The sequence below is a fragment of the Sorex fumeus genome, unplaced genomic scaffold, assembly GCF_029834395.1.
Source record: "Sorex fumeus unplaced genomic scaffold, SorFum_2.1 ptg000028l, whole genome shotgun sequence".
Lineage (NCBI taxonomy): Eukaryota > Metazoa > Chordata > Mammalia > Eulipotyphla > Soricidae > Sorex > Sorex fumeus.
In genome coordinates, this window is record NW_026606085.1 from 14,941,174 (window position 1) to 14,953,922 (window position 12,749).

At 53.4% G+C, this 12,749-nt stretch overlaps 1 protein-coding gene across 1 annotated transcript; it reads left to right on the plus strand.

The window, feature by feature from the left end:
* The first annotated feature begins 6,243 nt into the window (after window positions 1-6,243).
* Window positions 6,244-10,166, plus strand: TMEM218 (transmembrane protein 218). The gene is made up of 3 exons (XM_056115130.1): window positions 6,244-6,353; window positions 6,763-6,865; window positions 9,586-10,166. Exons 1-3 carry the CDS (start codon window positions 6,244-6,246, stop codon window positions 9,718-9,720), a joined length of 348 nt encoding a protein of 115 aa, XP_055971105.1. The 3' UTR covers window positions 9,721-10,166.
* Window positions 10,167-12,749: the final 2,583 nt, after the last annotated feature.

Genomic DNA, 12,749 nt, shown 5'->3' on the forward strand with positions numbered 1-12,749 from the left:
CAGAGCCAGGAGTAAGCTCTCAGCAGCACTGGGAGTGACCCCCCCAAAATTTTACAAAATATTAAAATGTTGGAAAATGAAAGAGTGAAATCAGGGGCCAGAGCAATAGTTCAATCCCCCACATCCCATATGCTTCTCCCCTCCTCCCTCCAGCACCACCAGGAGTAACTCCTGAGTGCAGAGCCAGGAGGAACCCCTGAGCATTGCCTGGTGTGACCCAAGAAAGCAAAAAAAAAAAAAAAGAAAAAAAAAAGGTGAGATGTTCCCTGCTCCACCACAGCCCACTGGTTTTGCAAGTTTGGAATTCTTATGGAAAGTGGAAAGGGTCTTCCAGAAGGGCGAGTTGCTCTTAATGGCCTATTACTCTTTGCTGCTTTCAAGGGTTGGAAATCTGGGCACAGCAGAGGTGCGTGTTCTGTCCCCAGCAGCTCTGGGTCCAGTTACCCATCATGGACTCCACAGTGGTGCTGGGCAGCAAACCCAGCTTCCCAGGGGTGGGTGCCCCCAGTGTCTGCCTCCATCAGCCGTCCTGGCTAACCATGGAAGACAGATGTTCATGAATGGTATCAGGCCACCTCTAAAGAGCTAGACAAACTTTCCAAAGGAAGTCCTCCCCGCAGACCCTTGGGGGGAAGGAGACCCTGGGACTAACTCTGCTGTCAGCTACTAAAGAAATGGTGAGTTTAGTCTGACCTGGCTCTCTGCTTTTGGGATCACACACTTTTTTTTTCTTTTTGGGACACACCCAGTGTTGCACAGGGGCTACGCCTGGCTCATGCACTCAGGAATTAACTCCTGGCAGTGCTCCGGGGACCATATTGGATGCTGAGAATCGAACTTGGGTCATCTACATGCAAGGCAACTGCCCTACCCACTGTGCTATTGCTCCAGCCTCAGGGGTCCCAGACTTTAACATTGAAACCAGGTTGGCTGACCATCAGTTCTCTGAGAAGTTTTGAAAAAGGCCTGGACTTTTTTTTTTTTTTTGCTTTTGGGATCACACCCAGCAATGCTCAAGGGGTTACTCCTGGCTCTGTACTCAGGAATTACTCCTGGCGGTGCTTGGGGAACCATATGGGATGCCGGGGATTGAACCCAGGTTGGCCGCATGCAAGGCAAACGCCCTCCCCGCTGTGCTATCGCTCCGGCCCTAAGGCCTGGACTTTAAATAAAAGCAACTATATTTTCATTTTGTAATCATGCTTTACACAGTAATTTGGCTACTCCAATATAGGAAATAGTCACAAATACTTGCCCATGCTGCATTACCAAGATAGATGACCAGATGTTGGCCTCTTCCCCACAATAACACCAGATACTGTATTGGGACTGTTGATTAGTTAGAAAATGTAAGATTTGATTATAAAGTGATGGACCTCATTCTTTGAAGAGCTTGGGGAGATCGGTCTCGTTACAGCAACAACACACATGAGGCCCAGTCTTTACAGAACTTGTAAGCTTCTATGTGGGGTCAAAGGTTAATGCCTCTAATGGTGCCAACTTCAACCACTGTTTGCCCCTTCTTATGGGTGTTAGAATCGGCCCAGTCTTACAGGATTTTTCAAAGTCATGTCTGAAGCCGCAGCAATTAAACTGGGTTAGTTGTGTTGCTGGTGTGGTGCCATCAGCTCTGTCAACCGATCAGAAAATCTTAGTCGCCTCCCCGGCCTTTCTCCCTTGATCCCTTTCACTTCCATACATGGGACCTGAATTCAGGCCCATGATGTCTCTCACCTGGAGAAATGCTCCGGTCTCCTGACTGACCCATATCTCAATTCATATGCACGCCATCAGCAGTTACCCTTATAAAAATTAAGAATTTCTAACAAGAATTGATTCCTGGGTCACTCCCATATTCCACTTCTCACCCTCTACACTGACGTACCAACAGTAGCACACCACATTGGATGGGATGGAAAGGAGAAGGCAACCAATCTGGATTGCGAAAATATTAACACAAGACTTCACCTGTAACAACATGCTTAGTAATCTCTTATACAAGGGCTTAATGGCTCCATGGTGAGATATATTAATCTTGCCACGCTTTTAAAGAGTCTTTTTAAAAAAGTAAATTTTTAGTGAATTATTCATAACAAGCAATACAAAATAAGTTAGTTGGGGCCTGCTATTGGGGAGGCTTGGGTGGTTGTTGGGAATATTGGAAATAATGGGAAAGTGTAATGACGGTGGGATTGGTGTTGGAGTATTGAATGTAATGAATCATTGTGAACAACTTTATAAGAATAAAATATATTTAAAAAAAGAATTTTTAAAAAGAATTATTATTCTTAGAGGCATAATGAATACCATACTAGTAAGATGAACAGACATTGATATTTTAGGACATCTGAAGGGTTTTGTGTTTTTGTGGTTTTTGTGGGTTTTTGTTTTGATAGGTAAGGCTCCTCCTCCTCTCCCTTCTCTCCTCCCCCCCACCCCCCCCTTATAGAACTGAGGGCTTTTTGGGTTTTTTTTTTTTGCTTTTGGGTCACACCCAGCAATGCACAGTAGTTACTCCTGGCTCATGCACTCAGAAATTACTCCTGGTGGTGCTTGGGGAACCATATGGGATGCTGGGAATCGAACCTGGGTTGGCCATGTGCAAGGCAAACGCCCTACCCACCGTGCTATGGCTCCAGCCCCTAGGACCAAGTAGTAAAGCCAGGGTTCTACACATGCAAGGCAAGGACTCTACCTAATTTATTATCATCATTCACTGATCACTGTTCACTGTCCTCCCGTTCTTCATCAATTTGCTCGAGCGGGCCCAGTAACGACTCCATTATGAGACTTCTTGTTACTGTGTTTGGCATATCGCATATGTCATGGGGAGCTTGCCAGGCTTTGCCGTGTAGGCGAGATACTCTCAGTAGCTTGCCAGTCTCTCCGAGAGGGACAAAGGAATCGAACCTGAGCCGACCAGGTCGGCCGCATGCAAAGCAAACACCCTACCGCTCTGCTCTTGCTCCAGCCCATTATTATCATTATTAGAAAGAAAGAAAATGCCACCAATTTAATTAGGGTCTCTTTGTTCTCTCTCCTGGCCCCCTCACCTTCCCTTTTTCCTCCCCAGAGGAACCTGCTCTCCTGAAATTGCTAAACATCACTGGAGCCCATGATTTTATAATTTTATTATATGTATACACACATATAATTACTATTACTGGTAAGGTTTTGTTTTTGGGCCACACTCAGTGATGCTCAGGGGTTATTCCTAGCTCTGCTCTCAGGAATCCCGCTGGCGGCTCATGGAGGATCATAAGGGATGCCAGAGATTGAACCAGGGTGGATCAGCAGAGTCCAAGGCAAGCGCCCTACCCACTGTACTCTCTAGCCCCCTTAGGTTCATTTTTCAATTAAAAAGCAAGTAGCTGGGCCAGAGTATCGATAGTACAGCAGTTAGCCCACTTGCCTTGCATACAGCCGCCCTGGGTTTGATCCCTGGTCCACATACGGTCCCGTGAGCTCCCCAGGAGTGAGTACACTGCTGAGTGTTCTGGCCAGAGGTCTGTAGAAAGCATTCATTCTCTTATTGATGGATAGTTGTGTTGCCTGCCCCTCCTCCCGTCAAGCTTTGCTCTTATGAGTGACGCTGCGGTGAACATTCTGGAACATGGGTCTTTATGGAAGTGGTTTTCCAACACTGGTTCTCCTGGGTGGTGACATTTCCCCTTTGATGTTCTAGAATTCGTGAAAGTACATAGGATCATTATTTTTTTGTGGTGGGGGAGGGAAGTTTGGGGGGTTGGGGCCACAGGCAACGGTGCTTAGGGATCACGTCTGTCAGTGCCAGGGAGCAAACCAGGGTGAGTCGTACACAGGACAGCTGCCTTAATTCCTATATTCTCTCACCGCCCCCACTTCAGGTCATTATGGGAGGCACTCGGGGGACCCAGAGGCAGCCTGGAGCCACCAGGCATCCTGCAGAGACTGGGACAGTCCCACACGGGGAAGAGTTGACCCCCTGGGTACAGCTTGTGAGTCTTCCACTGGCACTTCCCATCTGAGCCTGGGACCTGACTCTTTTTCACATAAACCGCATGGATTTGGGGATCAGTTTGCTGGGAAACATTTCCAGGAAAGCAGCTGTCATGTAAATCAAGGGGAAGTCTTGCGTTTCCATGGCTCGGCGCCTCCACAGTATAGCCTTCCCTGGACATACCTGCCTCAGCCACAGTCTGGCTGTGCGCTCGATGCTAAGTTTAGGTGCGAGCATCTGACTGCTATACTCATCAGCTCTTCGGGTGCAGTCAACCTGAGCGCTTCTGTATTTAACATATGTTGTTTATTATGAACTACATTCCGTTGGAAATTGGCTTCTGTAGATGACAGAAAGGAGAGATTTACTTTTATTATTTTCTGATTGGATAATCATTTGTCCAAGCACCATCTATGAAATTCTTTTCCCAAAGGAACGCTAAAGCTAAGTCTGTCTTGTGCAGAGCGCTTATAAGTGCACGGTGTTGCTGGTTCTCTATTTTATCCCTCTGGTCCCTGTGTCTTCATGCCACGATCACACTGTTTTAATTACCTTGGTTTTATAACGGATCTTGCTGAAGTCGTTAACAAGAAAGGCAAGTTCTCAAAATTGTTTTTGCTATTCTTGGACTTTTGCTCTTTCATATTTAGGATCAGTTTCCAAGTTCTACAAAAAAATTATTTTGGGAGCTTGGAAAAGAATTGCATTGCATTGGGTGATTAAAGAACAGTGGAATCTTTTTATAGTGAACCTTTCCAGATAGCAACATGGGTGATGGCGCTATTCAGGCCCCCTTTTCTTTAAACCTTTGAGTACATTTTTATAACTTTTGCTGTAGAAAATGTTACACTTATTTTGTTGAGTTTAGTCCTACTTATAGATATGCATACACAAATCTTTTTTATTTTAAACATTTCGAATCTATTTAAAAATATGAGAAATGGGGGCATTATCCAGCCTCGGCAATGAACACATGAGAAGTTTTGATTCAGGGTCTTGCCTTCTGTGTTCCAGATAATTGGAAAGTTTCTAGAGATCATTTGCCATTATCTGCATTACATCTCTCTCTGTATATAGATATAATATCTTTTAGCACTCTTTCTACTATATCATTACATTTTAGGGGGGAATTGGGCCATACCTGACAGTACCTGGGGAGTATTTCTGACTCTGTGTTCAGAGATCCCTCCTGGCGGTGCCCAGGGGACCATATGGGGTACCAGAAATTAGACTCAGGTCAGGTGCATGCAAGTCCTTACTCTCTGTACTGTCTCCTTCTCTCTGCTCTTACTTTGTATTTGCTAAGTTATCTAGGTCTAAGCAAGGTATCTTAAAATCTCCTACCATGTTTCTTTGTCCATTTCTTGCAGTGATCCTTTCCATTTGTTTGTCTTGTTTTTTATTTTGAGATTTTGTTTTAGATGTCTATTTGTTTGACCTGTAATTCGCTGAATCATTGTAGGACTTTCTTTAATAAAATTTTTTAAAGCTTTATATTCTATTTTGCTTGATCCTATTATTTGAGCTCATGTTTTAATTACTTTAATGTAATTTTAAAAAACACACATAAAACTTAGAGCATTTCCGATCTCGGCTTACTGTTTGCAAAACCAAGATCTTCACTCTGGGGGTTTCCCAGGCTTTTCTCGCCAGTCCCTGGGTCCTTTCTGCCTGGCCGCTGCGTCCCTGGGAGGCAGGAGCTCCGTGCTGGCCGAGCCTAAAACTCTGGGAGCATCTCCGGGGCCTGGAGCCCTCGGTCAGGTCTTCACGTGCATCTTACTGCGTGCAACACTCCCACCCCATTGTGGTTGAACCCACAGCCTGGCAAGGGCTTGGCCAGCTTAGGCAGGTCACACCTTCTGCTTCTGGGACCCCTGGCAGCTTTTCTCCTGCCACCCTCAGGTCCTGCTGCCCAAGGGGGCCGGAAGGTGTGTGCAGGGTCACGTCCCTGCCTGCTCTCCAGTACTTTCATCCCATCAGCCCTCGAGAATGCTGGTGGGGGCTGGGCATGGCACAGGTGGGCACCTTCCAAAGTCCGAGGGGCCTCAGCTCCTTCCTGAGAGTCGGCAGAAGGTGGCCCAGTTTCAGACCACTCGGAGCAGAGCCAGGTGGGCCCACCCTAGAGAGAGGCTTGCAGCCTGGATGTGACTCCCTATGGGGCAGGACGTGGCCTGATCAATTCTCACACACCGGTCAGCAGAGAGTGGGGGGCAGGGGGTCTCTATCGTGTGTATCCAGCGCCGCTCACACTCTCTCCCCTGCAGATGACCAGCATGGTGCTGGGCGTGGGGAACGGCGTCTTCATCATGGCCATGATCTGGGTGTCAGCCATGCTGCTGTGTATGCTACTGTCCAGATCCTCGGGGGTAGCCAGGTAAGACCGCTCAGCCCTGCCGGGGGCAAGCAATCAGAGCAGGACCACTGATGCTCGAAATACTGGACCTCCAGGAGCGGGTCTGAGTTGCACTGTGCACTCACCATCAGCATCAACTCGCCCGGTGAGGCCGAAACCGAGGGCCAGGGAGGGGACGTGGAGTTTTCACCGAAGCGGAGAGGGGGACCAGTTTGGTTTCCATGAGTCTGGCTGCCTGAGGCTGCAGGACCTGCTCCTGAGCTGCAGGGAGGGGAGACTGAGGGAGCACGAACACAGAGGCCAGTGTCCAGCGGCACCTGCCTGGGAAGGAGGGCCAGGCCGGAAGCGGGGTGCAAGGGAAGAGACAGGCCAGGGGGGCCTAGCGGGAGGAAATGACGCAGTGCTCCGAGCGCGGTCCTGTCCCCCGCAGGTTCACCGGTGTCGTCATCCTCATTGGGGCCCTGGTCATCACCTTGGTCCTGCTGCTGCTGCCTCGCGCTGACGAGTTCCCAGAAGCGGTGGTAGAAGCAAAGGTAAGCCCACAGGCCCCGTGTGCCCTTGTGGAGGAGGAGTGGTGCTGGCGAATGGCAGTGAGAGAACATTCAGATTGGGGTGGGAACGATAGTTCAGCAGGGAGGGTGCTCACTTGCACATGGCCAGCCCAGGTTTGATCCGTGGCATCCCATATGGTCCCCCGAGTCCCGCCAGGAGTGATTTCCTAAGTGCAGAGCCAGAACAACCCCTGAGCATCACCGGATGTGGCCCCCAAAACAAGCAAAGAGAAAGGAAAATAAAAAGCACAAATAAGAGGCTGGAGGGAGAGGTCCTGTGAGCCCCAGCTGGAGGCTGGCGTCAGTGGGACTTTCAGTTGGTCTCATGCAGCTCTGTTCCGGGCAGACAGTCCTGGGGAGGGGGGTCTCGGCATGGGGTTCCTGACCCTTGTGTCATGCTAACCTCCACACTCAGGTTGCAGCAGCACTAGGCTGGACACATCCCATGTCTACGGGACCCCCAGGTGCCAGGCCCCGAGCCGAGCACCATATTGGCATGACCTCTCTTTTGGGGGGACTGGAGGGCACCCAGAGCTGCTCAGGGCTGACTCCTGGTCAAGGGACCAAATGGGGTGCTGGGGATCAAGCCCAGGTCAGCTGAGTATGGCCAAGCACCTTGACTCCTAGACTCACCTGCCCTGCGTGACCTCATTCGAATCTCAGGATACCCCTGAGAAGGGCTGGAGCGATAGCACAGTGGATAAGGTGTTTGCCTTGCAAGCGGCCAACATGGCCGACCTGAGTTAGATTCTTCCGCCCCTCTCGAAGAGCCCGGCAAGCTACCGAGACTGTCTCGCCCACACGGCAAAGCCTGGCAAGCTACCCATAATGTACTGGATATGCCAAACACAGTAATAATTGTCACAATGGAGACGTTACTGGTCCTGCTCGATCAAATCAATGAACAAAGGGAGGACAGTGACAGTGACCCCTGAGAAAGGGCAGTGGGCCACAGCAGGGCTTTAGAGCAGTGAGAAAGGCACAGGCTGGCCCGGGCTGCAGGTGCCAGGCCCCTGCTCAGGCCCCTCTAGAAAAGCTTCACTGTGAGTGACACAGCAGAGGAGCAGAGAGTCCTACGGGGTCAGGAGCGACCTGTGAGTCTGTCGGATGGAGACTGGAACAGCTGATGAGCCCAAACCTCATGCCATGTGCCTGTCATTCTTCCTCTCGGCCGACCCAGGGGAGCCACGTGGGCAGTGCAGGAAGGGGTAGCCACACCTGGCGGGCTTGAATCAGATGTTAACCATGGGGGGTGGGGATCCAGCCAGAGCCAGCCGAGGCAAGGCAAGCACCGAAACAGCAATCAGTTGGCCAGAGGCACCAAAGTCCTCATTGGTGGGGTTGAGAATTGGCCACTGCACAGCCCAGGGATCCTAGTACCAGATCAATAGTACATGGGCTGGGCCTGCTAATGAGCTCATTACACAGAGCAACACGTCCAAGGAGCAAGTCTGCAGCTCATGAGAGACGTGTCCAGTCCTGGAACCAAGGTCCAGGCCATGTCCACGCTGTATCATCAAGCTGACCCAGGCTGGAAGTTGGGGCTGGCTCATCTCTGGGGTGGTCCTTTCCTTCCTCTGCCGAGTGGGGCGCCGCTATGACCGAGGATCTTTCCAGTGGTGCTAGAGTGAGTCTGCAAGCCAGGAGACTCCTCTAACAACTGGCCACAAAACGAGTGTCACCAGGCTCACAACAAGGCACTGGCAGGGTTGTTCCTCCAGAAGCTTCTAGAAGATTCAGTGTTCCTGCTGTGCCAATATCTAGGACCCCCCCGCCCCCGTCCCGCCTTCAGGACAGGAGGGGACTCTCTCTCTGGCACTGATTCCTTCCTCATCTCTGGCGCCTGTTTTTGCTTTTAAGGACCCTCTTGGTTCCTTGGGACCCACCTGATTGGCCACCTGCCAGTGTCCCTGATTAACAACCCTGAGTCCACCTGCACCTTTCCTGCCCCCAGCCAGGAGATGAAACAGGAGTTTCCAAAAGTGATCATTTGGGAGCAGTCTTGGCACACACCCCACCATTGCTACCCAGGTGTTTGGGATTCCCTTCCCCATCCTGGCTTTCGAAGCTTCCAGGAGCCGCGTGCCCACCCCTGGCCTTGACCTGTGGTACCGCTCCAGGAGCCTGTGGATTAGGTGCTCTTCCCTCCCCCTCGGAAGCAGCTGCAGGTGGAGGAGGCCAAACCAGTGGTGGTACCAGCTCCCGGCCTCCTGGGTCTCTCAGTAGCCCCTGGTCCTGGGACAGTGGACTTTCGGGTGTCAAGCAGTGTGACTGGGGTGACCCCCTCATTGTGAAGCCAAACCCTCCTGAACTGGAGGTAGGGTAATGTCTTGGGGGTCCACTCTCAGGCACCTGAAGGTGGGGCCAGAGGATCTCTAGATATGGGCACAGCAGGGACACTGGAACCTTCTAGAACCTCCTAGGAGGCACACAGCCCTGCCAATGCCCTACTGCTATGTTTCGTGTGTGTTGAAAATTCTCCAAAGTGAGATGTTAGAGAGAAGCCTTTCTCACCGTCCCCCTGACAATTCACATATATCTGCCAGGTGTCTCCGGCCCCTCAGGAGCGCCCCCAGTCCCTGAATGCCCCACTTCCCCCTCGCTCCCCAGGTGTTACTAGATGGCGAAGGTCTCTCGGGCTCAGCTTGGCCCACTTACCGCGCTGGTGCTGAGAACCTTTGTTCCGATGTTTCTCCCTCCAGATCGTGGACGCGTTCTTCATCTGCCGCTACATCCTGCTGGCTCTGCTCATGTCCGTCTTCCTGGGAAGCGTGTTCCTGCTTCTCGTTCAGCATATCCTGGAGCCCGTCTATGGCAAATCCCTGCGCTCCCACTGAGCACGTGGCCGCCACACTCTGTCCCCTGCCATGTCCCCGGCGGCCAGCGCGCTAGCCCGATGACCTGCAGCCCCTGAGACGTGCCAGCATCCTTCCATCGCAGATCCAAGCCTCAGGACCTGGTTCCGGAAGTGCATTGGGGAAAATTTGCCCAGCACCACGCAGCGGCTGGAAGGCGGACGTCCTGTCCGGTGGTGACCGTCCTGGTCCCAGCCCGCAGGTCAGGGCTGCCCAGGAGGGAAGGGCGCGGAGTCCGGGAGGCCTGTGTGATGGGTGGCCGGTGAGGCATGAATGTGGCAGAGGTGGGGTGCTGCTGAAACCGGGTCCTGATCACAGATACCTGTTGGCCAGACCTACCCGCCCCCCTGGAGAGACAAGTGTGTTCTCCCACTAGATGGCGCTGCTCGTCACATCTCAGAACCCTGTGTCCGTTTGTAACAGTGGAAGTAAACATCCTTTCAGTGCCCAGTGTCATGTGTTTCATCCAGAAGAATGAGTGTTCCAAGACTCAGATTCTGGGGCGTCGGCCTTCTGTCATAGCACTCCCCATGCCCCGAGTTTGTCTGCCCTGGTCCCGTCCCGGCACGAGGCCCAGGCAGGGGGTGCTGAAGTGCCCCAAACCCGTACAACTGTCCTGACTCGAATGCGAGGCAGTCCACTCTGCCGTCTGTCACTCAGACCCCGTCCACCATCCACTGGGACACTCTGGACTGGTTTTTTTTTGTACAGTGGGACAAAACAAACGCCAAAATCCAGCTGCAGTTGTCTCAGAGATGAGAAACAGTGGGGAGGCAAGGGAGTTAGCATCTCGCAGCTGGCCATGGGTACCAGCCTCCTGGCTGGATTCCCACCCACTCATGCCTCAGTGCAAAGACCAGGTCTGGACTTCAGACCTCGCTGTGTGTGTGTGTGTGTGTGTGTGGACTGTTCGGTTGTCTTCCTTAGCTACCCGTCGTCTCCCTGTCCCCAACCCAAATCCTGAAGAGTACGTTTCATGAAAGAATTCTTGATCAGAACTGGCGGCCCTAATGGCAAGCACCGACTTCTCACTGCGGGGCTCACCCCGTCATGGGTTGGTCGCTACAGAGCAGCCATGTTCCAGATATGGGGACTGAAACCATGTGGAAACGGACCTGGAGAAAAACGTGGATTATCCTCACAGGAGCCTGAAAACTCGGAGCTAGGAGGGATTTTATAGTTCACCAAGTTCCATCTCTTATTTCCGTCCCTCCCGGGTCCAGGGGGGAGGGGAGGGAGGGTTCTGGTCTCCACATGCTGAGGTCTCCAGTTTTTCTTAGCAAACATGGGCTGGGCCTTCATCTGAACACCCCGATGAGCAGTCCCCATGAAGTCCCTCTCAGCAGTCAGGGAGGGACATGACAGGGTGATGTGCAGGGTATATGGGTCGGAAAGTCAGGCTGGTGGACCTCGGGCCTCAATATTCCTTACTTATCATTATCTTCCGGGGCCCCAGAAGATGAGAAAATAACGCCCAAAGGGAAAAGAAGGGCCAGAGCGATGCAAATCCAGCACCTCGAAATCCCACGGACAAGCCATCGAGTCTAGCAGAAAAATCTAGAATCTTCAGCTCTCTGAACCCTGGGGCCTGCGCAGATGCTAAACGCAGGTGGCCAGCAGAGGGCACTCCCACGAAGGCCAGCAAGGCTAGCCTGCAGGAAAGTGGGAAGCAGGGGTCAGAGGACCGGAAGAGCCCAGGGCAGGGCGGCTGTGAGTCCCGTGCCGCCCACCAGCCTCTCCGAGGGCCCCATGCTCTTCCCGTTCTTTCCTTCGCACACAGGGAAGTCATTCCCTCTCCCTGCTGTGACAAATTTCCACAGGCTGAGCGGTTTAGAATAACACTGATTTATTGTAGTTGTGGAGGGTAGAAACCTGAGCAAGGCCTGCGGGAGCTAGGACCAGGCCCCACCTTCCAGTTAGAGGCACCCGGTCCTCTGCCTCCCCCCAGCCTCCCCCACCCCCCACCCCCACCCCTCCCTGCAGGCTCTCTGGCCGGAGTCGCACCTCTCTGGGGGAGGGGCCTCCACCCACCATCCCTATAGACAGGGTCTGCCCCTTTGGCTAGTCTGGGGTCCCCCACACTGACATCCACCCAGAGCGGCTCCCCGTCCCCACTGCCCCCCCTCACAGCCCGGCCTCCCAGCGGATCTCTAAAGGAGAAATGCAAAGAGTTATTGCTTTTTAATTACAAGTGCTATTGTAACATCTATAAGGAAGAGCCCTTGAAGCTTAATTGAGACCAAATGTGAAGTTAAATTAAATGAATAACTAATTAACGTAATGCTCCTGCATTAGCCCCGGGTGAGCGCCAGGCCCAGGGCTCCGCAGGTACGGGGGCCCCAGGAGCGGAGGGGCCCGGGGCCCCGGGGTGGGTGCAGAGGGCGCCTGGGGTGGGGCTCAGGTCTGGCAGCGTTTGCCCCGGCGGGGGTGGGCTGAGTGGGGGGGTGCTGCTCCTGCCTGGCCCCTCACCTAGGGCGCGGGTCCACCCTTCCCGGCAGCTGTGCCCCGCTACGCAGCCGGCACCTTCCAGATGTCTCTGCCCTGGGGAGCGCAGCTGTCGGCGGGCCCGCCCTCCCTTCTAGGCCCAACACCGCCGAAAGCGCTGGCAGGGGGGCGGGGAGGAGAGCCGCCAAGGCCCTCTGCTCGGTCGCCGCCCCCCGCCCGGCTCTGCCACGGGGTCGCGGCGCCCCCTGGCGGCGGCCCGAGGCGCAGCAGCGCGCGCACCGCGCTCCTCGGGGCGGGGAGGGGGTTCCTAGGTCCGCCTGCGGCCCCTCCTCCCGGAGGCAGAGTGATCCCGGGGCCGCTGGGGACTCACCCCGGGGGCCCCCTGGGCCTGTCGGTGCACCCACAGCCCCTCGAGCCACGTCTGCGCAGGCTCTGGCCGGCTCACCCGTTTGCCTAGAGCATCGACGCTGGCAATGCCAAGGGGCAGCGGCCCCGGAGGCCTCCGCTGCGGGGCGCCTGGCGCCCGGGAGACGGTTTCACAGCCCTCTAGACTAGACCCCCAGCCG

What these genes read in the sequence shown, in the direction of transcription:
- TMEM218 (XM_056115130.1), top strand. Translation starts at nt 6,244, where the DNA reads ATGACCAGCATGGTGCTGGGCGTGGGGAACGGCGTCTTCATCATGGCC. An exon ending in AGATCCTCGGGGGTAGCCAG is followed by an intron (nt 6,354 to 6,762) that starts GTAAGACCGCTC and finishes TGTCCCCCGCAG; the next exon opens with GTTCACCGGTGTCGTCATCC. An exon ending in AAGCGGTGGTAGAAGCAAAG is followed by an intron (nt 6,866 to 9,585) that starts GTAAGCCCACAG and finishes TTCTCCCTCCAG; the next exon opens with ATCGTGGACGCGTTCTTCAT.